This window comes from Sorex fumeus, unplaced genomic scaffold, assembly GCF_029834395.1.
Source record: "Sorex fumeus unplaced genomic scaffold, SorFum_2.1 ptg000043l, whole genome shotgun sequence".
In the NCBI taxonomy this organism is placed as follows: Eukaryota; Metazoa; Chordata; class Mammalia; order Eulipotyphla; family Soricidae; genus Sorex; species Sorex fumeus.
Window position 1 is genome coordinate 4,960,492 of NW_026606100.1, and position 26,188 is coordinate 4,986,679.

General features: G+C 43.3%; 1 protein-coding gene across 3 annotated transcripts in view; it reads right to left on the reverse strand.

The window, feature by feature from the left end:
- Positions 1 to 7,326: 7,326 nt before the first annotated feature.
- LOC130029577 (protein HIRA) overlaps positions 7,327 to 26,188 on the reverse strand; it is a 95,698-nt gene continuing 76,836 nt past the window's right edge. The window contains exons 23-25 of one of the 3 annotated variants that reach the window (XM_056120561.1): positions 25,868 to 26,031; positions 23,748 to 23,836; positions 7,910 to 8,173 (exon numbers count right to left, since the gene is read on the reverse strand). In XM_056120561.1, coding sequence (XP_055976536.1) covers positions 8,057 to 8,173; positions 23,748 to 23,836; positions 25,868 to 26,031 — 370 coding nt within the window. In that variant the 3' untranslated portion in view covers positions 7,910 to 8,056. Of the gene's footprint in view, positions 8,174 to 23,747; positions 23,837 to 25,867; positions 26,032 to 26,188 lie in introns of all 3 variants that reach the window. The other 2 variants (XM_056120560.1, XM_056120562.1) reach the window with 2 other exon arrangements.

The window sequence follows — 26,188 nt, forward strand, 5'->3', positions numbered from 1 at the left end:
AATCCCAAGGTATAACACCATTACTTTTCTTTATTGGAGTAATAAAGAGTGAGCTAGTGGGGCCAGAGATAGTACAGTGGGGAAGGTGCTTGCTTTGCGCCAGAATTTCTGGGGCATGTGCTTTTGAATTCTTCTTTATAAGGGCAATAACCTCATGGTGAGAACCCTATTCTCACAATCTAATACTACCTTACTGGGTCTTAGGACTTCAGTACAGGAATTTGGGGAGGATACAAACTTTCAGTTCATAACTTTCCACCCGTCCCACAATACAATGCTCTCAAATGCAAAATAAATTAATTCTACCCCAGTAACCCAAGAAGTCTTAAAAAGCCAACACTGGCTTCTTGTTTTTCATCCCTCCTTGGCAGTGCTGGGGGTTGCTCCTGGTGGTGCTCAGGGGACCAGGCAGTGGCAGGGATTGAACCTGAGACTCCTGCAGGCAAAGCATGTGCTCAGCCCTTTAAGCTGTATCCCCAGCTCACGGTACTGACGCTTAGATTTAAAGTTTAAACTGTCACCAGAACCAAGTATGTGACCCTTGGACATTACAACAATGACAACAACAAAGGGAAGGGAAGGGGACAAGTAATTTGTGTTTGTTTATTTTGGGGTTGTACCCAGTGATGCTCAGGGATTGCTCCTGGCTCTGCACTCAGGAATTACTCCTGGTGGTGTTTGGGGGGCCATATGGGATGCCTGGGATTGATCCCTGGTTGACCGTATGCAAGGCAAGTACCCTACCTGCTGTACTATGGCTCTAGCCCTGGGGGGAAATAATTTGAATTTCAGATAAATAATATTTTAAAATTTCAAGTTTAAACTCCCATCTAAGTATCCTCTCCATAAGATATGTAGGACTCAAGGTTCGGCTCATCCTGAAGCCAGAGGTCTTCCCCAATGTGAGCCTGTGGGACCTGCCACGTTTAGATCTTCCAAAGGACAACAGCATGCAGCCACATTCCATTCCTAAAGGGAGAGATAAGAATGAAGGGACAATGGGGCCCACCAAATCCAAAATGTTGCAGGGCAAATTCCACTGGATTTAGGACTCAAGAATAATTTTCTCTGGGGGCGGAAGAGAACACTACTGGGATTAAGGTGTTTGCCTTGCCAACCCCAGGAATACTAGTTTGCCTATGGCCAACCCTGGTTTGATCCTTGTGGTCTCCCAAGCACCAGGAGCAGTGATCCCTGAGTACAGAATCAGGAATAAGCCCTGAGTACCACTGGATGTAGCCCAAATCCTTGTCTCCCCCTACCCCCTGCCCACAGTGATAATTCTCTCTGTCTCAAGGTACAAGTGAGTGAGGAGTTTTAGAGACTCCATCCTGTTCCTCACAAAGGTACATCTTACCGTCACTCTTCTCCCTTCATCCTCACCCTGCCCCTCAGTCCTAGGAGATGTTCTCATGCTCTGTGTGTTTGATGTTGAACCAGGTCCAGGATGGGTCAGAGAAAACAGGCCTCTGAGAACACTCTTGGGCCTTACCCTGTTCGCAGTTGCTTCTCTCCCTTGGAGAAGAGTCAGTCGGCTCTCTGAAGGTCTCTCTCTCTCTCTCTCTCTCTCTCTTTAAAAATTAGTGAATCACTGTGAGGTAGTTATAGACTTACAAACTTTCATGTTTACATTTCAGTCATAAAATGATTGAGTACCCATCCCTACACAAGTGCCCATTTTCCACCACCAATGATCCCAGTATCACTCCTACCACCCCCACCCTATCCCCCCACCCCACCCCGCCTCTGTGACAGGACATTCCCTTTTGCTCTCTCTTTCCTTTTGGGTGTTGTAGTTTGCAATAGAGGCAATAAGTGGCCATTGTGTTTGATCTATAGCCTACATTTGGCAAGCATCTCCCAACCCGAGCAGGTCCTCCAAACACCTTTTACTTGGTGTTTCCTGCTCTAGCTGAGCTGCCTTTTCCCCCAGCATTTGAGGCCAGCTCCCAAGTCATGGAGTAAACCTCCTGGTCCTTATCTCTACTATTCTTGGGTGTTAGTCTCCCATTCTGATACTTTATATTCCACAGATGAGTGCAGTCTATGTCTGTTCCTCTCTTTCTGACTCATTTCACTTAACATGATACTTTCCATGTTGATCCACTTATATGCAAACTTTATGACTCCATTGTATAAATGTAGCAGTTTATTTAGTCATCTGTTCTTGGGCACTTGGGTTTTTTCCAGATTTTAGTTATTGTAAATAGTGCAGCAATGAACATACAAGCACAGATGTCATTCTACTATATTTTTTGGCTCTCCAGGATATACTCCCAGAAGTGGTATTGCTGGGTCAAATGGGAGCTCAATATCCTTCACTGACCCTTCTGATCTTTCTCAACCTGAAATCTGTGTTGTCAGATACCAGTAGGGCCACCCCAGCTTTTTTGAGGGAGTTGTTTGCTTGCAGGATCGTTTTCCATACTTTGAGTCTGTGTTTGCTTTGACTCTTCAGATGTGTTTCTTGTAGGCAGCAGAATGTTGGATTCAGTTTCTGAATCCATTTTGCCACTCTGTGTCCCCTAATTGGTACATTTAGACCACTGACATGGAGAGAGATTATCATCATGTGGTCTTGTGTCATCTTTCTGTAGGGGTTTGTTGTGCTTGTAGGGCTTTTCTTGTCTTACAGTAACCCCTTCAGTCCTTCTTTTAGGTTTGGTTTTGAGTCTATGAAGTTCCTGAGCTGTTGTTTATCCATAAAAGTGTGTATCATTCCTTTAAGTTTGAGTGAGAGTTTAGCAGGATGAAGTATTCTTGGTGAAGCATTCATTTCATTGAGTTTTTTTACTATATCCCACCATTGTCTTCGGGCTTGGAGCATTTCTTCTGATAGGTTGGCTGTAAACCGAGGGGGTGCTCCTTTGTATGTGATTTCCTTCTTTGACCTTGCTGCTTGCAGTACTGTGTCTCTATCCATGACATCCATCATTCTGACTAGGATATGTCTTGGGGTCTTCTTATTAGGGTCTCTTTTAGCTGGCACCCTTCGGGCTCCTTGAATCTGAATATCTGCATTCTCCAGCTCTGGGAACTTTTCAGCAATGACTTCTTTAACTGTGGCTTTTTCATTGGGGTTTCCTCCCTGTCCTTCTGGTACTCCAATGATTCTAATGTTGTTCCTCTTGAAATCATCCCCTAGGTCTCTGATTCGCCCTAGAGCAACTTTGAGGTCTTTTCCCATTGTATGTTGTTGCCTGTAAGCTTCCTGAAACTCATCTTCAAGCTCTCTGATTCTGTCTTTGGCTATAGCCATTCTACTGTTGGGGGCACCCATTGAGATTTTTATTTCATCTACCAAATCCTTTAATTGTGACACTTCTGTGCGAAGCTTTCTAATTTCTTCCAGTATATTCTTGGCTGTCTGTTCCAGTATTTCTTTCATGTCCTCCGTTAATTTACTGAATGTCTGTTCCATTGTTTCTTTGAGTTCTTCACTGAACATCTTCAACATTTCATTTTGAAGGTCTCTTAAGGCTATCTTGCAGACCTGGAGAAGGTGACTGTCTGACTGTGCCACAAGCAACAGACCTCGTCCTCCAAGATCAAACTGATGCCAACTTGGGCAGGTTGTTCTGCCCACCACTATGAGTTTCTTCTAACATACTTCCCCAACCAGCCCTATATAAGCTCCAAGCCTCCATCTGAGAGGAAGATGTATTTTGTTTTGTTTTTCGCTTTTGGGCTACACCCGGCAGTTTTCAGGGGCTTACTCCTGGCTCTCTAGGGATCACTCCTGATGAGCTTGGGGACCATATGAAGTGCTGGGAATTGAACCCAGGTCGGCTGCAAGCAAGGTGAATGCCCTACCTATTGTACTATGACTCTAGCCCCTGGAAGATGGATTTTTTAGGACAAGAAGTTTCCCATCGTATCTCAGGTTGCTAGCCCTCGAATAAACCTGTTTCTCACATCTGCCTAGGTCTCTCAAGTACTCATTGGCCTTTGAGTGGCAAGCACCCAATCCTGGGTTAAGGAAAGCTCTGCTCTCTATGCGCCCTGGGATAGCCACATCCACAAGTTGGCTAAGAGGCTTTGTACCTTTGACTTAGCCATGCTGTGTGGCTGACTGAGGGGGCACAAGTTTGAGGTGATCTGTTTTGTTGCTGTTTATTTGGGGGGCCAGCCACAGCATTGCTTGGGTCCTGGTCTTGACTCAAGTACTTGGACACTACTCCTGGCAGTTCTCTGGGACCATGCAGTGTCAAGGATGAGCTGGGCTTCCTGCAGACAGAGCATGTGCTCTCCCTGACTCTGAGGCTCTCTGTGGAAACCAATTCAAAGCAGCTTCCGTGTGCTCTGGGCCTGTGGTGGGCATGGCAGTCCTGATGATCCGAGTCACTTTCAGGGTTCTCCTCATTTTTTTCCTCAATGGATAACATGCTTGCAGTTAAGTAGCTCCAGGGTCCTAGTTTATTGGAGCCAAGGAGTCAGGTGGTCTTTCTTTATTCTGTCTCCTTTTCTCTTCATCTTTCATTCAAATGGGCTGTGTCAGCTTGGAGGAATAACACAGCGGCTTGCCTGTTTTTGAAGAATATGGTCACCTGTTCAAATCCCCATTTCCCACAAATGCCTAACCCAACTCAGGGCAGCTCTCCTCTTTAAGCCTGCAGCTCTGATTCCTGTGATCCCTGCACTTCAATTTCCAGCCTCTTCATAGCCAGGGGTGTGTGAGCACTATGGAAGAAGGGTGCAACCCCTGATTAGCAAAAGATGTGCAAACACCATGAGCAGTAAGTACAACCTGTGGCAAGCAACTGTGTGAACAACGCAACCATAAGTTGTGTGCCTCAACTAAGAGCACTGGCGAGCACACAGCTATAGTAGTGTGCTCCCCAGAGGATACCGCAGCTCAGTGACCACTACAACCTGACTTGTGACCCCAATAAGCACCACAGGCAAAAATGTGCAAGCACCACTGTTGGGCACGAGTGTAATCCCGAATCATCACAACAACAAAGGAAAAGGATTAAAAATAAAGAGACAGACTGTCTTTGCTGGCATAATTCCATCTCCAGTCCCTTCTCTGTTGACGTAGCTGCTTCTTGTTTCTGAGCCACATCATGATTTTTATTGAGTGGCAGTTCAGATCCTTACCAAGCTCTTCAGAAAAAAACTTTCTCTTGGGAACTAGAGATAGTACAGCTGGTGGGTCAACCTGGGTTCCATCTCTGTCACCCCAAATGATCCTCCAAGTCCCACCAGGAATGATTCCCGAGTGCAGAGCCAAGAGTAGCTCCCAAATCCCCTTCCCCCCCAAAAAGAAAAAAACTTTCTTTTTGTTTGAAATAAGGGGTAAAGAGGTAAAGGTAAAGGCCCTCCCGTTGATCATCGATTTGCTCGAGCGGGCCCAGTAACGTCTCCATTGGAGACTTTGTTGTTACTGTGTCTGGCATATCGAAATAAGGGGTAGGCTGATCGAAATAAGGGGTAGGCTGAGAATTTTCCAAGTTTCCAAAGTATGTTTTTTTTTGTTGCTAGAAATTCCATCCTCAATTTCTATCTCTTCTGTTGCATTTTACTGTAAGAACTCAAAGGAGGAAACCTTGGATTTAACTCTGGCACCATCCAATTAGATTGAACCTAGGCCTCCTGTATGCAAAACATGCACTCAGTTCACTAAGTGACCTCTCCAGTTCCCCTCTGTTGCTTTAAAACAAGGATAGCTCTTCACTTTCCAGCAAGACACTTTTTTTTTTTGCTTTTTGGGTCACACCCCGCAATGCACAGGGGTACTCCTGGCTCATGCACGAAGGAATTACTCTTGACGGTGTTCAGGGGACCATATGGGATGCTGGGAATTGAACTCGGGTCGGCTGCGTGCAAGGCAAATGCTCTATCCGCTATGCTATTGCTCCAGCCCCAAGACACTTTTTTTTTGCCTCACCAGAATGGACCTTACTGCTCATGTTTACCAACATTCTGTTCATAGTTACTTATATGTTCTCTAAGATCAGAGCTTTTTCTATAGCTCTAACAGTTACTATTAATTACAAAATTCAAAACTACAACTTTTTTGGGGGGGAGGGGTGGGTTTTTTGGGACCCTTGAGCTATTCTTAGCTCTGAGATTAGAAATGACATCTGGTGGTGGTGCCCAGGGAAGATTTTGGTGCTGGGGATTTTGGGGGCATTCCTATTTAAACCATGCCCATTATCTATGTCTACAATACCACCTTACTTGTGGATCTGATGTATGTGGCCAAAGGAACAATTGCATATTTTCTAGAAGGTCCTGAGAACATACAGCAGGTACCTCTCCTCTTTCCCACCATGTTGGTCATTTTAGCAGTTTATGTTCTAGTCAAATAAAAAACTAAATCTTGCTTTACTTCAGTGTTTCTGCTGTGTGGGTAGACAAGCTCCCACTGCACATGCTAATTTGTAAAGGACAGAATCATTTCACGTGATTAGGAAGCTGTAGTTGGGCCAGAACTTTGAAAAGAGGCAAGGAGTTTCTGTCCAGGAAGATAAAGGCCCCCAGTGTCCTTTTTGAAAACCAGGTCAGTAGAGAGAGACAAAGTCTGGGGCATTGGTGAAGAAATAGGGAGGTTATGGACATGGCTACTGGGGGTAGGGCTAGTGGGAAAAGGGGCATTGGCACTGTAGTAACTTTCAGGGCCTAATTTTAATTTTTAACTCTTCTACTTACTCTCCCACCCCTCCCCCCACACAACCTTTTTTTGCTACTGTTGGGAGCGATAGCACAGCGGGTAGGGCGTTCGCCTTACAAGCGGCCAACATGGCCGACCCGAGTTCGATTCCTCCGCCCCTCTCGGAGAGCCCGGCAAGCTACCGAGAGTATTCGATATGCCAGACACACAGTAACAGTAATGACTGGGAGTCAAACAAACTTGACTGCGGTGCTGAGAGTTGCCTATCTGGCTGTGGGGCTCAGTCAGAGAATTCAGTGACCAGGTGTGAGTGTGTGTGTGTGTGTGGTATCAGTTGCAGTGCTCATCATGCCTGACTGTGGTGCTCCTCACATACTCCAAACATACTTGCTGTAGCTCTGGGGACCCCAAGGAGCAGAACTGCTGAACTGCCTAGGTACAAGTAAGTGTCAGTAGGGATTGAACACATGGTTTCAAACTTAAAAGGTATACACTTTTGTGACTGAGCTATTCCTGAGTCCCTTTGGACGTGAAAAAATTCCCTTCTGGGGCTAGAGAGATAGCACAGCAGGTATGACCCCCCAAACAAAAACCAATTCTTTCCATTCCCAACGTTTAGTCACTGCCCATTTCAAAGGGGAATCTGAAGGTAGGCAGATGTGAGAAGGAAAAGGCAGGGAGCCAAGATGATTTGGTATCCAATGTGTTCATTTATTTTACACTTACAAAAGAAATCGCCCACCCCCTGCCCTATTCCCCAAAAAAGTTTCTTTTTACAAACATTTAAAAATAAAAACCAAATGAAGATAGACAAGTTAATTTCAGTACAATTATTTTTCAATGTAGCTGTCATAATTAGAGTTTAAATTTCCTACAAGTATCCATGTCCAAGTGACTTATAGGGAAATCCTGATTATTGGCCAAAAAGAAAATTCCATATTACAAGTTAGCAAATTCTAGTACAAAAATAGTCCGTGTGTTGGAATAGCCTTTCCCTTTACATAGGTCTTAGGTCCGTCTATTGACTGCATAATACACTGTTTCAGGATTCTCTTTCACAAATGGCTCATTCATCATAGCTGAAGCAACACGGCCCCTGCAGCAGCAGGGGCTAGTGTCCACCTTGGGACCGTGCAAGAGACGGTGGGCCTGAAAGTGCCTCACTGACCGCAGGGCAGCAGAGTAGAGCTCCAGCCCTAGCCCCATAGGGGGATCCTGGAGGGAGGGAAAGTCGTGGGTAGAGCTGCCCGCTTCGGAAAGAACAGCAGGCCCCAGGCGTGGGGGAAGCCAGCTCAGGGAGCTGGGTCAGTGCAGGACACCACTTCCTGCCACTGCCTCCTCGTCCTACTGCAGCCTGACAAGGTGAGAAGCGGCTCCGAGGGTCGTCAGTGGAGAGAGGGTGGCCTAACCTTTGAGGCAGCCAGGGAAGGCTGGGGCAGACTACTTGTCCCGTAGGATGTCGAGCTGCTCCTGACACTCTGTGAAGAGGCGCTGGAAGCGGAGGTTTTGCCCGATGACTGGCAGCAGCTCCTTCAACAGCTCCCTCTTCCGAAGACCCTGAAGGCAGAAGAGTGACAGCTGAGTGTGTGAGAGGACTGCATGGGCTTCCCTGGCCTGGCAGAGACTACTGTGCCTGCCCATCTGACTCCCAAGCAGCCCCAGGAGAAACTAGAGGAATGAGAACAATTTTGCTGAATGTCAGAACCCTGGGAGAGCAGAAGAGCTAACTAAACTAAGGCATGAGGGTATGGTGAGCGTAAAGTGGTAGATCACAGGAGAGTGACAGAATGCAAGAACTATGGTGGAAAAAAACCATGTAGGTTCTGCACCTGTCTCCTACATCTGCTGGTATCAGAAACCTTTGGCTTTAGTGGTACTGTGCAGTGGCCACCAAGAAGCTGTCCTCCACAGCAGAATACAGTTAGGCAAGAGAGATCAGAAGATTCTCCCCAGAACATGAGTCATCACTCCAGGAGCCAGAGGGCGTACCCAGGAGCAAGGTGGAACCTGAGGATGATGAAAAGCTTTGATAGTACGGGGGCATTCTGCCCTTCACTAGTTCTCACACCTTCTCCATGTCTGGGCACCAAATCTGAATGGGCCCCTCAGTAACCCCTAAGGGGCAAGCATAGCTGCAGCAAAAGAAAATCACTGACTGACAACACTGACCAGTGAAAGATGTTCAAATGTTCAAAATGCTCAAAATACTAAGACACTTGGTAACAGGACCAGAAATGATAGGGGTAAAAAAAAAAAAATTATAGATATTTGAGCAATAACGGTGGAAAAAGACGGGATCAACAGAAAAAATACTGCTGACTTCCAAATCAAAGTAGGGTTAGATGGAGCCCACAGCTTGGCAGGAAGGCATTCGGAGGGGAAATTGTAAGAGAAAACTGTATAGAAAAAGGTCTGCTGAGGATATGTCTCAGTAGTAAAGTGTATGCCTTGTATGCAGAAGACCCCCAAGTTCGATCCCCGGCAAAGCAAGGGGAAAAAAAGTTATGAGAAACCTAATTCACACACCTTGAGCCTGGGAGATAGGTCAAAGGGCTGGAATTCATGTTTTATACAGGAGCCCTGGGGTCAATCTCCAGCATCACAAGTTTCTCCATGCTCTATTCTGTGGGGATGTGTCTTCCCCGCAAACAAACGAACAAAAAAACGCCTGCATAGAAAAAGTCAGGAGAGCAGATTGCCCCCAAATCTGTATAACGGGTTCCAAAGGAAAGAATATCTATTATCTGCCTCCTATAGAGAGCATTTTGCTTTGACGGCCACGCCTGGTGGTACTCAGGGCTTATTGTGGGCACTGTGCTTAGGGGTCACACCTGGTAGGCTCTGGAGATCGTATGTGATACCAAGAATTGAACCTGGCTTTGCCACATGCAAGGTAAATGCCCTACTCATTGCACTGTCTCTCTGGCACATACAAAACCGAAGTATTTTTCCATAATTAAAGAAAAACAATAGCCTGGTATTGAAAGGCTTAAGAGTGCTGATTAAGATATGGGAAAAATTGGTAAGTATATATTAGAAGAAAATACATAGAAAACAAATAGAATTGGAGGATAGTAGCAAAGAGAGAAAATTAAAAGTAGAACACATAACTTTAAGGGGAAGAGACACTCAAAGCCCTAAGTGTAGTCTTAAAATTTGGTGTTAAAATATCTTGTCAGATAAAACATGATGGCAGTAACAAATACATCCATCAGCAGGGATAAAGAAAGGTTTAAAGTTAAAGGTGAAAAAGGATGTTGGTAAATAATTACAAAAAACCCTAGCATCTTATGATTATCAGACAAAATATACTCTGAAACAAAATATAACTGGGGAAAGAGTCAAAAGAAAGGGACAAAAACACTCTTGAGAGACTTTGGTACACAATCAACTAGTTATGGGTCAGAAAGCAAATATTGGCAGAATCAGTCAATATATTTAGTCAATATATTCAACCTTTTCACACCTGCAGACTGGCACCTGTCCTGCATATTTGGCCACGGGTCGGCAGTTAGAATGAAGGCAGAAGACCAGTAGTTTTCAACTATCTGTGCCTGTGGACTGGTACCAGTATAAGAACTAGTATTTGAAAACACTGATTTAATAGACATACATGGTCAGAATGTGACACCCACAACTAAAGAACATGAATTCTTCTTTAACAAACATTGAGATATTGAAAAATGCTCTATGGGCTGGAGCGATATAGCTGGGAGGGTGTTTGCCTTGCATGCAGCCAACCCAGGTTCCAACCCTGGCATCCCATATAGTCCTCTGAGCACTGACAGGAGTAATTCCTGAGTAGAGCCAGGAGTAACTCCTGAGTATCGCCAGATGTGACCCAAAAAGCCAAAAAATAATTAAAAAAAAAAGAGAGAGAAAATTGCTCTACAAGCAAATTTCAATGGAATACCAGCTATCAGGTCAGGAGACAGCTCAAAGAACTTTGCCTTCCATGTGGGAAGTGTGGGTGTGATCCCTGTACAGCAGTCACCAGTGTAGTACACTGGGAGCAGCCTCTGAGCACCACCAGGGTGGCTCAGAAACAAAATAAATAAAAGAACAATTGTGGCTTTTGCCTCGGCATAATCTAGACTTGAACCTATTGTTGCAATTTTATTGCTTATTAAATGCAGTTATGTCTATTTGTTTTTAATTATGTTCCAAGAATGAGTAGAAATCAGAGATTCTAAGGGTTTGCAAAGGCTAAAATGTTTATTTTGTTCCTTTACAGAAACATTTCCCAATTCTCAATACAATAGATTATGTTGGATTTTTTTTTGGGGGGGGAGTGGGTGGAGGTGGGGGGGGGCATATCCAATGGTGCTCAGGGTTTACTCCTGGCTCTGCACTCAGGTTATCACTCTTGGCCTCTTGGTGGGCGTGGGGGAACTTATGGGGTGCTGAGAACTGAACCTGGGTCGGCTGTGTGCAAGGCAAACGTCCTACCTCCTGTACTATTGCTCTGGTCTTTAGAGATCATGTTCTAATCAAAAAACACAGTTCAGCAAAACTGATGCATAAAGGTGGAGGGGGTGGGGGGGAGGGAGAGATGGGGAGAGGAAAGAAAGATATATATATATATATATACATATATATATATATAGAGAGAGAGAGAGAGTACTCAACAGGGGTTGAGGTGCTTGTCTTTCTTGCACATAGAGTCCTTATATCAGTTCCCAGCATTGCATATGATCTCCCAAGCACTACCAGAAGTGATCCCTGAGCAGAGCTAGGAGTAAGTCCTGAGCACTGCTGGGTGTGGCCCTTCTCAAAAAGAAAAAAAAATTGTTTTCTTCTGAGTCATTAGTTGGCATTCTTTTGTTTTGCTTGGTTTGGTTTTTGGGCCACTCCTACTATACTATCTCTCTAGCCCAAGTTGTCATTTTTTGTATTCTCTAATAAACTGTTATATTTATGTATCCCTTTCATTAAATCTCCATTTTTTCCCAGTAATTTTTTAAATTACCAGTCTTATAAGGCATTTAAAAATTTTCTGTTAACTGATTTAGTTTTTTTTTTTCCCCCTTTTTTTCCCCTTAGGTCATACTCAGCGATGCTCAAGGGGTTACTACTGGCTCTGCACTCAGGAATTCCTCCTGGCGGTGCTTGGGTGACCATATGGGATGCTGGGGATTGAACCCAGGTCAGCCTCATGCAAGACAAATGCCCTACCTGCTGTGCTATCACTCTGGCCCCAAATGATTTAGTTTCGATCTGTAAGTTTTTTGTTTGGCTTATGGCCCCACCCCCAATTTAAAACAAATTAAAAGCAAAGGAAAGATCATAAGAATTGAAATTAATAAATAAAAAAACAAACATCCAAAAACCAGCAGAGGGCCAGAGAGATATTTTGCATGATGGAGTCCTGGGCTGGAGCGATAGCACAGCGGGTAGGGCGTTCGCCTTACAAGCGGCCAACATGGCCGACCCGAGTTCAATTCCTCCGCCCCTCTCGGAGAGCCCGGCAAGCTACCGAGAGTATTCGATATGCCAGACACAGTAACAACAAAGTCTCCAATGGAGACGTTACTGGGCCCGCTCGAGCAAATCGACGATCAACGGGAGGGCCTTTACCTTTTACCTTTTTATGGCCCCACCCCCAATTTAAAACAAATTAAAAGCAAAGGAAAGATCATAAGAATTGAAATTAATAAATAAAAAAACAAACATCCAAAAACCAGCAGAGGGCCAGAGAGATATTTTGCATGATGGAGTCCTGGGTTCAATCCCTGGCACCACATACTTCCCTGAGCACCGTTCTACTGGAAGTAGACCCCTGACCACCAAGCTGCAGTAGTCTCTGAGCAGCAACGATAGGTATAACCCCCAAACTAAAAAATATAACTAAAGTAAAGAATGGAAGACACTTACAGCAAAGGGCTCAGTATTACTTCACTTGGTATAGTATGTGCCATCTACGTGGAAGGACCTGGTTTGATCCTCAAGGAAAGAACAAACAACACAAACTACCAATCCCAGAGCTGCATAACTAAACACACAGATGAGAAAAAACCACCTTCAAAACAGTCAAAAAATTTGTGCTACTTTATTCTTGGCTTGCCTTTCTGACTCCCTGGTGCAGCACAATTAGAAAGAAGTTGCTTAGCTTTTATTTCTTCTTTGGGATGGAAGGAAAAAAATGGAATTTACTTCTAATTTTCAAGCTTGCAACATGAATGCCCAAGGGACTAATTTTCCGTCTTGCCCAACTCAAGACAGGAACACTGTGGCATAATGAGAGCTGCGGGAGGGGCAGGCCCGTGGGTACCTCAGAGCAAAAAGTTATGAACAGTACAACATATATAACAATCTAAGACTTGGGAAGATGCAGAAGTGACTCTCAGCAAAACTAAAGACATGTAAAAAAACAGTCATAATATTGGGCGGAAAAGCACATGCAAAGGCCTGATTTGTGAGTCTTCAGAATGAAGTCAGTCAATAAATACTGGGAAAGGTCACTGTCACTGTCCTCCCGTTGTTCATCGATTTTCTCAAGCGGGCCCAGTAACGTCTCTGTTGAGACTTGTTGTTACTGTGTTTTGGCATATTGAACATGTCACGGGTAGCTTGCCAGGCTTTTCCGTGCACTGGGAAAGGTAGCTGCTTATGGGAGGGCTTCCCAAGAAGTGTTCAAGACCTGGGATCCCCTTCATGGTAATTCTCAGCCAACTTGGAAGGCAGTTCAATGCCAGGGCCCCAAGATGTGGGGCTGGTCAAACCCTGCAGTACTGTGGATTATGGGGGTCACTCTGGCAGTGCTGGGGGCCTCCAGGGATATGGGAGTCCATGTGGTATTAGGGATCAAACGGTGGTAAGCCGCATGTAAGGCTGCTTTTAACCTTTGTACTGTCTCTCTAGGCCCAAGGTAGCTGTTTTCTTTTTCGTTGTTTGGGGGTCATTCAGGGATCACTCCTGTGGGTCCTAGGTACCATATGGGGTGCCAGGTATCAAACTTGGGTGGGCCGCGTGTAAAGCAAGCACCCTACCTGCTGCACTATCAATCTGGCCCTCTTTCCCTCTCTGTCTCATATTTTAATACAAATGCTCAACAATTAAAAGATTACAAGACAAAGAAATGAAAACATAAACCTTCTAAGAACCAAAATAAATCTAACATGAACTTTCAAGAAATGTGGCGGGCAGGAGCAGTAATACAGTGGGTAGGGTGCTTGCCTTGCAAGCGGTCAACCTTGATCTCCGGAACACCACATGATCCCCTGAGCCTCAGCCTCACCATGAGTGATTCCTGAGTGCAGAGCCAAGAGTAACTGCTGAACACCACCAGATGTGGCCCCTAAACCAAATATGTACAAGGGAATGAGACTAGATAACAAAATAGAAATCAGGAAAACAACATGAAAACATCAATGGGGGGGGGGGGGGGGGAACAGGTTAGAATTCTGATATTCAAAACATATTTTTAAATGGGAACTGGGGATACGGTTCTGGGAGGGAAGCATGTGGTATGGGGGATAGAACTCAGGGTCTCATACCTGCCAGGCATGTGTTCAACCTCTTGAGCTAAGTTATTTTTTTGTTTATTTTTGGCTTTTTGGGTCACACCTGGCAATGCTCAGGTCCTGGCTCTGCACTCAGGGGCCATTCCTGGTGGTGTTTGGGGACCATTTGAAATGCAAGGAATTGAACCTGCGTCAGCTGCATGCAAGGCAAATGCTCTACTCACTGTGCTATTGCTTTGGCCCCTTAAGTTTTTTTTTTTTTTTTTTGCTATTGTAATCTGCCCGCATGGCAACCCCTGGCAAGCTACCCGTGATGTATTCAATATGCCAAAACAGTAACAGCAAGTCTCAGAATGGAGAAATTACTGGTGCCTACTCGAGAAAATGGATAAACAATGGGAGGACAGTGCAGTACTACCCCACGATGCTCAGGGGTTACTCCTGGCTCTGCACTCAGGAATTACTCTTGGTGGTGTTAGGAGGACCATATGAGATACCAGGGATTAAACCTGGGCTGGTTCTTGAACCCAGGCCGGCACATGCAAGACCAGCACCCTATCTGATATACTACCTCTCCAAACCCTATTTGGTTACTTTAAATTGTATTTCTCTGTTGTAATTCCTTATTATTAGCGTATTTTCCACTCCATTACTAAAAGCAATTATAACAGATGTTTGATTTTTTTCCCCTCTCAAATCAATATTTGGTTTCATTCAGGATTGGTCTACACTGATTTTTCTTTTCTTTTGAGAATGGGTTTTGCTGTCCTGATTCTTCCTTTGAATCATTTTGGATTGCATCCCAGGTATTTTATATATTCCAAAAAGAACCTCTGGACTATTTTAATTCCTCTGTGAAAAAAAAAGTGTAGATAAAGTTATTTTTATGGTAATTTAACACTATTCTAATAAGCTACAATATTACACTGAAATATGCATCTGGGGCTGGAGAGATAGTATAGTGGGTGAGGTACTTGCCTTGCATGCAGCCAGCCTGGGTTTGTTCCCCAGCACCTAAGCCCTGCCAAGAGTTACCTGCTAAATACAGAACCAGGGGTCAGCCCTGAGCACAGGTGGGTGTGGCCCCACCCCTAAACAAACAAAAAAACAATTTTTCTGAAATAATTTTATCTAGTAAATATGAGAGGAGAGAAAAAGGAACCCATTAAAGTAAAAGAAAGGAGTTATACAACTCCTTTCCCAAGTTGGGATATGAGACATTCCAAAGTAGAAACAACTTCAGAGTCCAGAATGGATAAAGACAAATATAAAAAAGACATACAAAAAGTACAAACACAAAGTATAAAACGTGAAATTATCAATTATTAGGGCTATATAGTAAGTGAAATAAGTCAGGCAAAGAAAGATAAATACCACATGACTTCACTCATATGTGAAAGGGAAAGAAACAAAACAAAAACAAAATCTTTAAGATTCTACAACTCAAAAGCAGTTATATGAGGGAAGGAGGTATGTGAAGGATAAAAGGTAAAGGGGGGCTCAAGAGGTTATAGTGTGTGACAACTAATTTTTTTTTTTTTTGCTTTTTGGGTCACACCCTGCTGATGCTCAGGGATTACTCCTGGCTCATGCACTCAAGAACTGCTCCTGGCGGTGCTTGGGGGACCATATGGGATGCTGGGAATGGAGCCTGTGTTGGCCATGTTGGCTGCGTGCAAGGCAAATGCCCTATCCGCTGTGCTATCGCTCCAGCCCCGACAACTAAATTTTTGATGGTGATTATATTATAGTATACATAGATGCTCTCAAGCATAACACTGTACACTGTATATAAATGAAATTTATATGGCATTATAAACCAATATTATTTTAATAAAAACAAAACAAAGAAAATCAGTTCTGGCCCCCTGTTGGATATTAACCCTACGTGTTCTAGGCTTCATCAGGGAATTGCCTCTTTTTCTCCTCCCAGAGAAGCTTACAATGCTCTTATGAGCATCCCTAATCCCCTGAGTTTATCTTTAATCTTTCCTTCGTGTTTTACCTCTCGTCACAATTCACTGAGTCATTCTTGCTTATTTTAAGCCAAACTTTCTGGTAACTCTGGACTTTGTATTTGTAGTGAGTTATTTGCTTTTCTTTTTCTCCTATAGCCTTTTCATATTTTATTATAGAGCAATATTCTTTGGTAAATACAGAAAGACCGTCAATGCTATGCTCCTAATATTTGGGAGCTGATTTTCTCTGATATATATCTACTCCTGGGCATCCATCATAATTATTTAACTCAAGCTTCGGGTGTTGTAGTTCCTAATACCCTAAAAGGGAGATCCCGCGTGGGACTGAGATGGACCCAGGGTGAGCAGGGAAACTATCCTGGCATCGGAATGACAATCTAGATAGCATAAAAGCACGGCCTTGATGCAAGTTGCTATCGACTTAAGAGACAGGACCCTCATAGGGAAGGACCAGGTGAACTGGCCTGAGGACTTAGTCTGGGATTTATGGTAAAAGCCTTGCACCCAGAGCCCAGAGCACTAAGTTTGGAATCTATATCTCTTACTGTGTTTATCCAAATAACTTCAAGCATTAATAAGAAGTAAACTTAAATGTTTTATATATACAATTAAAGGGAAAGAGAAAGCAATATAGATGTATCTGGGAGACAGAGTGTCTCCTTGAGTTAATCTCCCCAAGACAATTGCCTCCACCAAAATGGTTTACCTCTGTAAATGATCCATCAATCACACCTCTGTGTAGTCCTATACCTGAACCCCTTTCAGATGTTCTGTAGGTATACGCATTAAAAAGGCCATTTTTAACATCTATCCATGAGTCCCCTGTCTCTTTGTTCCTCTGCTGGGGAGGCCTGGAGAGGATGCTCTTGGCCCCTGAATGCACATGTTGTGCACCCACACTTTTGAACTCATCCCCACCCCACCCCCCAAAAAATCCCCAAGCCCCTCAACTAAACATAAAGGAGTACAGTAAAGCAGGAAATAAGGAGTAAAGAGCTATGAAACCTGGGGTGGAGAGATAGTACAGGAGGTAAAGCCCTTGCTTTACAAGGAATTCAAATATCCCACACCACATATGGTCCCCCAGCACATCTCACTCCTGAACATTGCCTTGTGTGACAGAAAATCAAAACCAAAAGTAAATAAGAAAAGCTATGACACAGAAGACAATAATGAGAATACTAATTCTATCTGCCAATAGTTAAAACTATAAATGGGTTAATATCTGCCCCCTACCCACTCAATGGATACAACACAAGATCCAAGTACATGCTACCTAGAGAAGAACCCACTTTAGACCACACACAGCACACACACAGGTTGAAAGTGAAAGGCCAGAGAAAAGGTATCTCCTGGCTCAGGTCTGTGGCTTACTGTAGGTATAAGGGTGAGTCTGATCTCTGGCTCCACAGCAAGTATGCAATTGCTGACATACTCAAGCCAAGTGTTTAACACCGGTGAGCCCCTCAACCAAGGGTCTGTGCTCTTAAATTAGAACAACAATGACAACAAAACAGAGAATGATGGGGAAGTTAAAAAAAAAAGAAATTCTATGAATAGAAAAGGGGTGATTATACTCATGCCATACAAAGAGTAAAATGTTGTTGTCAGGGGGCCAGAGATATATACAGGAGGTAAAGCACTTGTCTTGATGCAGTCATGGTGGCTGGGATCCTGGATTGAATCCTTGGCACCAGGTATGTTCCCCTAATCAGTGCCAGAGGTCACCCCCAAGAATAGTCCTTGAAACACCCTGCTGCTAGGTGTGGTCCCAAACTTCAAATTAGAAACAAAACCAAAACCACTACAGAGAAAAAGGACAGTTTATAACGATACAATGGTCAATATCCCTGAAGATGTAGTAATTAGGAATATAAAAGTTCCTAAGTTGATGAATAAAACATCTGATCAAAAGGACAAACATCTTATGGTACTAGACTTCAAGAAACATTTTAACAAACAGAATATGAAAGACCAGTAAGAAATATAGGACCTAAAAAATACTTGTTTTTCATTGCAAGATATTCCAGATCGTTGAAGGTCAGAATTGAGTTAGAAAAGTAAGAGGCACAAGGATTAAGCTAATGCATCCTGCTGCCCCATGTACTTTTAAAGCCATAAGAGTCATCTTTTGGAACTTTGGAAACAGTTTACATCAGTGATTTTCAATTGTTGGTTTGCAAATTGATGACGGTCATCTGCACATAAAGGTTGAAAAACCACTGGTTAATTGGACCAAACAGACAATTTAAAGTACATTTTATCTAACAATAAAAAAAACATATTTTATTAAGGGCAGATAAAATAGGTGTTAGGTCACAGAACAACACTCAGTAAGTTTTAAGAGAATGAAATCATGAAAGTATTTTTTTTCTAAATACACTGACACTAGAAATCAATAGATTAAGAAATGGAAAACCTGGGATTGGAGTGATAGTACAGCAGGTAGGACATTCGCTTTGCACGGGGCTCACCCAGGTTCAATCCCTGGCATCCATGGTCCCCTGAGCAATGCCAGGAGTGCAGAGTCAGGAGTAATCCCTGAGCATCTCTAGGTGTAACCCCAAAACTAAACAAACAAACAAACAAACAAAAAAAAGTAAATTTTTTCCCTAAAATTATTTGGAAATTAAACAAAAATTATTAAAGATTTAAAGAAATCTGGGAATGTAGCTGAGTACTTCAAGTTCCTTTAATAAGAGTCACTAGGTTTGATCCCTGCCCCCTCAAAAAAAAAGAAATTACAAGGGAGAATGTATTTTGAGAAAAATAAAGCACTGTAGCACTGTCCCCCTGCTGCTCATCTATTTGCTCGAGCGGGCACCAGTAACGTTTCCATTGTGAGACTTGTTACTGCCTTTGGCATATGGAATACACCACGGAGAGCTTGCCAGGCTTTACTGTGTGGTGGGATTCTCTCAGTAGCTTGCCAGGCTCTCCGAGAAGAATGGAGGAATCGAACCCAGGTAGGCCGCATGCAAGAAAAATAAAAACACATTAAAAATTATGAGACAGCAAAGGCACTGGCTAGGAAGACATATCACTAAAATCACCTAACAAAGAATCTCAAATAAATTACATAAACCTTCACTTATAAACGCACAAAAATAAAAAAAGATTAAACACTATAATTATATGCAAACAAATTAGATAACAGATAAAAATGGACAAACTGCTAGAAACATTATCAAGATTTATCATTAAAAAATAGAAAATGTGATCCAATCTTTAACTAGAAAAATTAAACCAGTAATTGAAACCTCCCACCCCAAGAAAAGAGTAGTACCTAGATGTCTTCACTGGTGAATTTTACCAAGCATTTAAAAAATTAACACAAATCCTCTATTAGGAGTATTTTCAAACTGAATCTGCGAGACCACCATTACTCTGACATCAGACACTATAAGAAAAATATTACAAATATCCCTTTTGAACACTGAAAAAAGATCCTGAACCAAATATCAGCAAATAGCATTAAAAAACTCACTGAAAGGATTATACTTTATGGCTAAATAGCACTTAATACTGGAATGCAAGAAGGTTTAACAAAACCAATTACTACAATATTCCGTTCACATTAACAAAGGGAGAAATAATGAGATAACGAGAAATAACGAGAAATAACGAGATCACCTCAATTGTTAAAATCCAATACTAATAGATCCTAATTCTTTTGTGTGTCCAAACAATATTTCATTATTAAGGGGTCAGAGATGTTACTTCAATGGACTGAGCACATGCCTTGTACATGAGAGACCTACTTTCCTATGCCTAGCTCTCATGGTCCCCAGGCAGTGCTGGGAGTAACACTTGAGCGGCACCAGGAATACTTCCAACTACTGCTGTGTGTGGCCCCAAGCCAAGAAAAGACAAAGAAACTCAACAAACTAGTAACAAAAGTCATCTCAATGTAAGAAAGACTGCATAACTGCATGTAGAAAATCCAAAGCTAACAAACATACTCAATGTTAAAGTTGAAAGCTTTTTCTTTAAGGTCAGAGCAGGACAAGAATGCCTATCGTAGCCACTTCTATTTAGGGTAGAAGTCACAGGCTGAACTCTTAGACAACAGGAAAAAAAATCTTAAATTGAATTCAAACTGGAAAGACAGAATAGATTTATCTGACTGCAAATGTAATCTTCTTTGTTGTTGTTGCAGGGCTGGGGAGGTCAGACCTGGCAGCGCATGAGGGACTACAGTTAAACCAGGGTCAACCTTATGTACGGCAAGTGACTTTCTCTGGGAGATAATATGATATACATAGAACAGCCTAATGATCCCATAAAGATGTAGTAGAATTAATGCAAAAATTCAACAACTTTAACAAAAATCTGCCATGTTTTTGAGTCTGAGCTCCAGCACTGCAAGAAGGAAAAGAAGGGGGAATGTTAAGTAATCCAGAGTCAGGGGGATAGTGCAATGGATAAGGCAATTGCCTTACATGTGACTGATGCAACTGATCTGGGTTTAATTCTTGGCATTCCATATGGGAAGTGATACCTGAGCAAACAGCCAGGAATAAGCTCTAAGTACAGACGGGTGTAGTCCCAACTCTCTCTCTCTCTCTCTCTCTCTCTCTCTCTCTCTCTCTGTGTCAAGTGTTCAAGGGCAAAGTCTTGAACATGCAAGGCCCTGAGTTTGATTACTGACAATTCAAGCACCACTGGGGTGGCTCTGATGGCCTCCAGCACCAGTGGCATGAGTAACACCCAAAAATGAGTATCTGACCTAACTGAAATAACTGGGGCACTTTAAATGCTTGGGAGCTTCCCCCCTCTGCCCCCAACCATGAGCAAAAATTGTGCTCCTACACACATATGCTATCTTATCTATCCTTCTGAATAAGAGAAAAAGTTCAAAAGTAATGACCACAGAGCTGGGGAGACAGTACAGGAGTTAAGGTGCTTGCCTTGCATGTGTTCTATCACTAATTCTGCATATGGTACCTGAGTATCATCAGGTATGAACCTTGAATACAAAACCATGAGCAGCCCTTGAGCACTGCCTGGTGTGACCCAATCCTCCCCACCCCTCAAATAATGAGCACCAAAAAACCAAATCAGAAATCAGAATGAATCAGAAAATGCATAAGATCCAGGGAAGAGAATAAATTAAAAGAGAAAAATGTGAGGTCACAGAGACAGTATAGTAGGTAGGGCGCTTGCCTTGCATGTAGATCTCCGGTACCACATACGGTCTCAAACTCCACTAGGAGTGATTCCTGAACACAGAGCCAGGAATAAGCCTGAGCACAGCTGGGTGTGTTTGTCGTTGCCCCCAACTCCCACTCCAACATAGAGCTTTAACTCTGTAATAAGATCAACCAATTCAGAACAACTCTATCTGCTGAGAAAAGGGGACAATAATGGTTAAATAGAAACAAACCTTAAGAAATTTAACCTTCAGTGACAAATAATCAGGACAAAATATGAGGAAGGTAGGAATCTGGAGAGGGTACCTTTGTCTTCGGAACATTTACTCATGAAGAAGAGACTGGTTATGTTTCTGTCAGATAATAGAAGGGAACCAAAACAGGGCCCTCTAGGGCCCTTGGAAAAGTGGAGGCCCCTGGAAAATCATCCTTTCTTTGTGCTGGTACCCAAAGGGATGAACTCTAGAAATAGGCAAACTGGAAGTACGACAGCCACTATACAATTAGTGCCCAGTTTTAAGTTCTCAGGAAGCCTGGAAATTTTGACTCCTAAACTAGATTGTGAAGACCCTGTGAGCTGGTACTTCTAGAGCTGATGGCGGCAAATGAAAGTTTTCTGTGGGAAAAGGCATTATCACCTGAGATCTCAAACCACTTATACAAATAACTTTCAAATATCATATACAGCAGACAGGTAAAATCAACCAGACAACTTAATAAGACAGTATGAATGTAAACCAGCTCAGACAAGGCAACTGAAACAGAGAGAGCCTCAATACTACAACTCTAGACATACAATGTTGAAATAAAATAACTAAGTTCAAGCAAATGAAAAGAGTAAGTTGAAATCTGGAGGGAACTGAAACGATAACTGACATGGATTTTAAAAGGATAGGACATTCTATTTTTCTGAAGATGGGGAAAATGAAAAGAAAGCTATAATCAAAGAGAACCTAGAAAAACCCACGGGACTGAACAAAATATATAGAATTTTGTGGAGTTTCAAATTACCAAGAGGCTTCCAAAAGAATTTAAAAAGCAATGGAAATTAAATTTGTGGCTGAGTTATTAGCACTAGAGGATGCCCAAAGTCTGTGGCACAGTACCTTAATAGCTCTAAGAAGAACTGACTTTGAACCCAGGAGTTCAAATTAAGATTCATTACATTAAAATGAAAATGCAATAAAGAATATAGGAGGCCCAAGTACAGACCATTGTGATGACCCACCCTCCATGACCTTTTTGATCTCAACACCCTTCTATCTGTATTCTGTTCCTACTGCACTGTAACTTTTCAACTCCAGGCCTTTATATTTGCCTGGATGTTTTCCTACCAAATACCCATGGGACTTTATCCCTCTTTTTCCTGATTTCTGGTCAGTTAGGCTTTCTTAGATCATTCAATATAAAATGCCAGTATTTGTATTCTCCTATCTAGTTCTTTTCACAGCATTCACCTCTACTAACATATTATATATTCTCATTTGTTTAGAATGAGTCTCTCTCCACATAATGTAGTTCTTTGATGGTGGAGTTTCAGCTGGTCCTGTCTCACTGCTGCCCTCTCCTGGTCAGAACAGGTGCTCCATCAACGCCTGGTTCGGGTCTCACCAGCCTGTTTCTTTCCAAACTCAATCTGTGCACTAGCATTCACTTGTGAAAGACAAGTGAATCTGGAAGTGACCACATGTTCAACTCTCCCTTAACCTTACCCATTCCATATCTACTTTGCCCACTCACCAAATCCTGTTCATTATGCCTCCAATACATTTTGAATGTTTCCTTTTCCCTTTCTATGGCCATCACACTGATCCAAGTCACCATCACCTCCTAGCAGGACTGTTGAAAAACTTGTCGAAAGAGAAACTATTTTCTTGTCCTTCACATCAACTCTGTGCAAACTCCTTTTACAGCTCTTGCTGCCCTTGCATGATCTACTTACTGTACTTTCTTGCCTCACTTAAAACATCCCTTCCTTTGCTTAATACCATCTTCCAGCCAAAGAAGTTTCAATGGATCAAGTCTTCTTTGCATTTATTAACATTTCTACCAGTAAACTCTCCCCAGTCCTCTGCAGAGCTGGCCCATTCTGATCCTTGGATTTCATCTCCAGTGTCTTCTGAGGTCTTCCAGGGCCGCTCTTTCGAAGGCAAACTCGTCTTGATGTTCTTTCTGAGCAAACACATACTGTATAACTTGTCTTGTGGACTGAGTTACTTACTTGATTATGTCTGACTCCCTGAATACTTTGACTTCCACAAAGGCAGGCTCTTTCATCTTCATTACTTAGCGAATCCACAATCCCTAGCAGGTAGCCTTCCTCATCTCAGGTGTGTGGCTAAGTGCTCCCTAAGGCCTGATGTTAACACTCCTACCAGATTGTACAGTGCTAGCTAGTATCATGCCCTCACTCTAATGTTGGGCCTTGAGGCAGTATGCTGAGGTTCTACGTTAAAGAATTTCACAGCACTTTGGCTTATAAAAAACCTTCACTGTTCAAGAGAATTCTTGTGGCAAGAATGAAAGAAGCACCTACCACTACCGTTGACTCCCACTGGCTTCCAGTGGAGTAGTGAACCGGACCCAGTAAGTCCTTGCATATTTCTCGTAGTCGGTATTCAAACCCTAATTACAGAAAAAAACAAAAACAAAAACAAAAAACAAAACAGAACAGAAATAGGAACACATTACAAAAAGAAATAAAAAATCAAGAATATGCTAAGTAGTTGTATCTATCAAAGCAGAATGGACCAAGGCTTATTTACTATGGGCAGAATGCTTCTTGCGCATCTCTTATTTGGGGACACTAATACCTAAGGACAGTTTTTCACCCAATCCCTTGACAACATAAACAGGCTCCCGTATGTTGGGCCCATGGGAAATCTGAGATGTGACTAGCTCTAGGATAAACTCCCCAAAGTAATGGGGAATGTGGAAAATTGTTGAAGGAGGGGAGCAGGTTGGTCAGTTTAACATGAGAAGATGTTTTGACAGCTGGTGTAAGAGAACAGCAGGGTCAGGAAGCAGCCTTCAGGAGGAAGGAGACAGTAAGGGGCTGAATTTCGACCCAGGAGGGCATGAATGAGCAAAAGAGAAGGAAGCAGGTATAGGCCTATCAACTCATGGGTTATGGATATAGCAGGTACAGTAACTGACATGAAGGCTGGAGGCGGGTGATACCTGCCAACTAAACTACAAGGTATGGATAAAATCATCCAAAGAATGGCGAATTAAAGAGATGAAGCTAGAATCTGAGGAATTTACAAAGTGAGTGTGCTCTCCCTTTAAAGCTTGTGTTCTTTTCCTATTGAGGAAGCAAGGACCAGAGGAAAGTGAATTGTGCGTGGATATCGATCGGGTCAGATATACAGAAAAAGGGAGAAGAGAATTGGTAGAAGTGATCACATAGGATTCAAAAAAGGAATGAGTTTATGCAGGGTTCTGACCTGATCAACACCAAAGTATAACAGGATAGAGCCAGGGAAGTATTCTTGAAGAACAGGGTACATGGCCTAGGATGTGAGAATCATCACTACAAAGGTGAGGGCTTAGCAAGATCGAGTACTTAAGAGAAGTTACCATACATACTAGGCTGTAACAGTGACAGAGAAGGAAGAGAAAGCTGAAGAGAGAAGAGGCGGGGGGTGGGGGGGGGGGTGGCTCTGAGTCTATTAACCATATTGGTTGTCATCAAAGGTGTAGAAATACATAGTTACAGGATCACAAGCACCATGGCAAGTGATTTCTGAGAGTTACATGTGTATGGGTTTGCATATTTTCCTACCTTTTCTATACATAATTTTCTTCCCTCCAGATCAGGAATAAAATGAGAAGGATTTTTGAAAGTAAAACAAAGGCAGCATAAGGCTCCTCTGTAACCAGACCTGTGGCTACACAGTAACTAGAAGGTATTCAGGGAGGGCTAGTCCCAGGCCAAAAGCTCTGGGGGCCAAGCTCATGTGAGAAGACTGTTATGAAAAATACTTGTTTAGCAGAGTTCCGAAAAAGAGGTTATTGGAGGTTACCTAAGAATAGTACAGCTACCGCTTCCGGCACACCAGGCTTTCTGTCGACCAAGATGGCAGGGGAAAGGGGAAAGGTGGAGCTAGATATAATGGGGAGGGGACACAGGAGTTCTTTAAGAAGCCTGGCTGGGCTGGAGAGGTAGGCAGGCCCTGTCAGGAGAACAGGAACTGAGGAAGGGAAGAGAAGTCAGGCTAACTGGACACTGCAAAAAGATGCTGTCCCTTGTGGTGATTGGCTTGCTGAGTATTTGCCCTCTAAGGTGTGATAGAGGGTAGGAGCCAGAGCTCTGTATCTCCTCCTTCAGGCCATGTCTTCCTGTGCATCCTCCCACAACTCTTTTTCCTTCCTGGCACTCAGGGTCTACTTCATTCAGGGGATGGGGCTGGTTGCCTGCAGAGCTACCCAGATCACAACACAGACCTGTTAGATGGGGCACTGATGGTTCACCTCACTGGTGGGAAAGCAGGAAGCCAGGACATTTGGGAGTGTCGCTTCGAGACCAAGAAGAAAACTACAGAGAGCCCTGAGCCACCAAACCTCTGCTGTAATTCATGGGCTTTCAGGAGGGTCATGCTGGGATGGGGATCAAGTCAGGCCTGGGAGGATGGAGGGGGCCACCAGGGACCTCACCTTCATTTACTAGGTACCGCGTGTAGAGGAGGAGCCAATGGCGGTACTCATGGCTGGACTGCAGAGTGAGGGCTGCTGCAACCTGGTTCTCCAAGTAGGCGAGGGTGGTCTCCTGCTGTACCACATGAGGCACGGAGAAGAGACGAGCCGCCTGCCTTCCAGAACTGTAGAGAGCAGCAGAGCATAATGAAACAGCACTCCCGAAGCAGAAGGCTGCCACAGCACACCCACGGGTACCACTGAGGAGGTAGTAGGGGAACAGGGGCCTCTTGGCTGCTCTAGCACCCCAGGTATCTCCCACCCTGCACTTTGGCAAGCCCC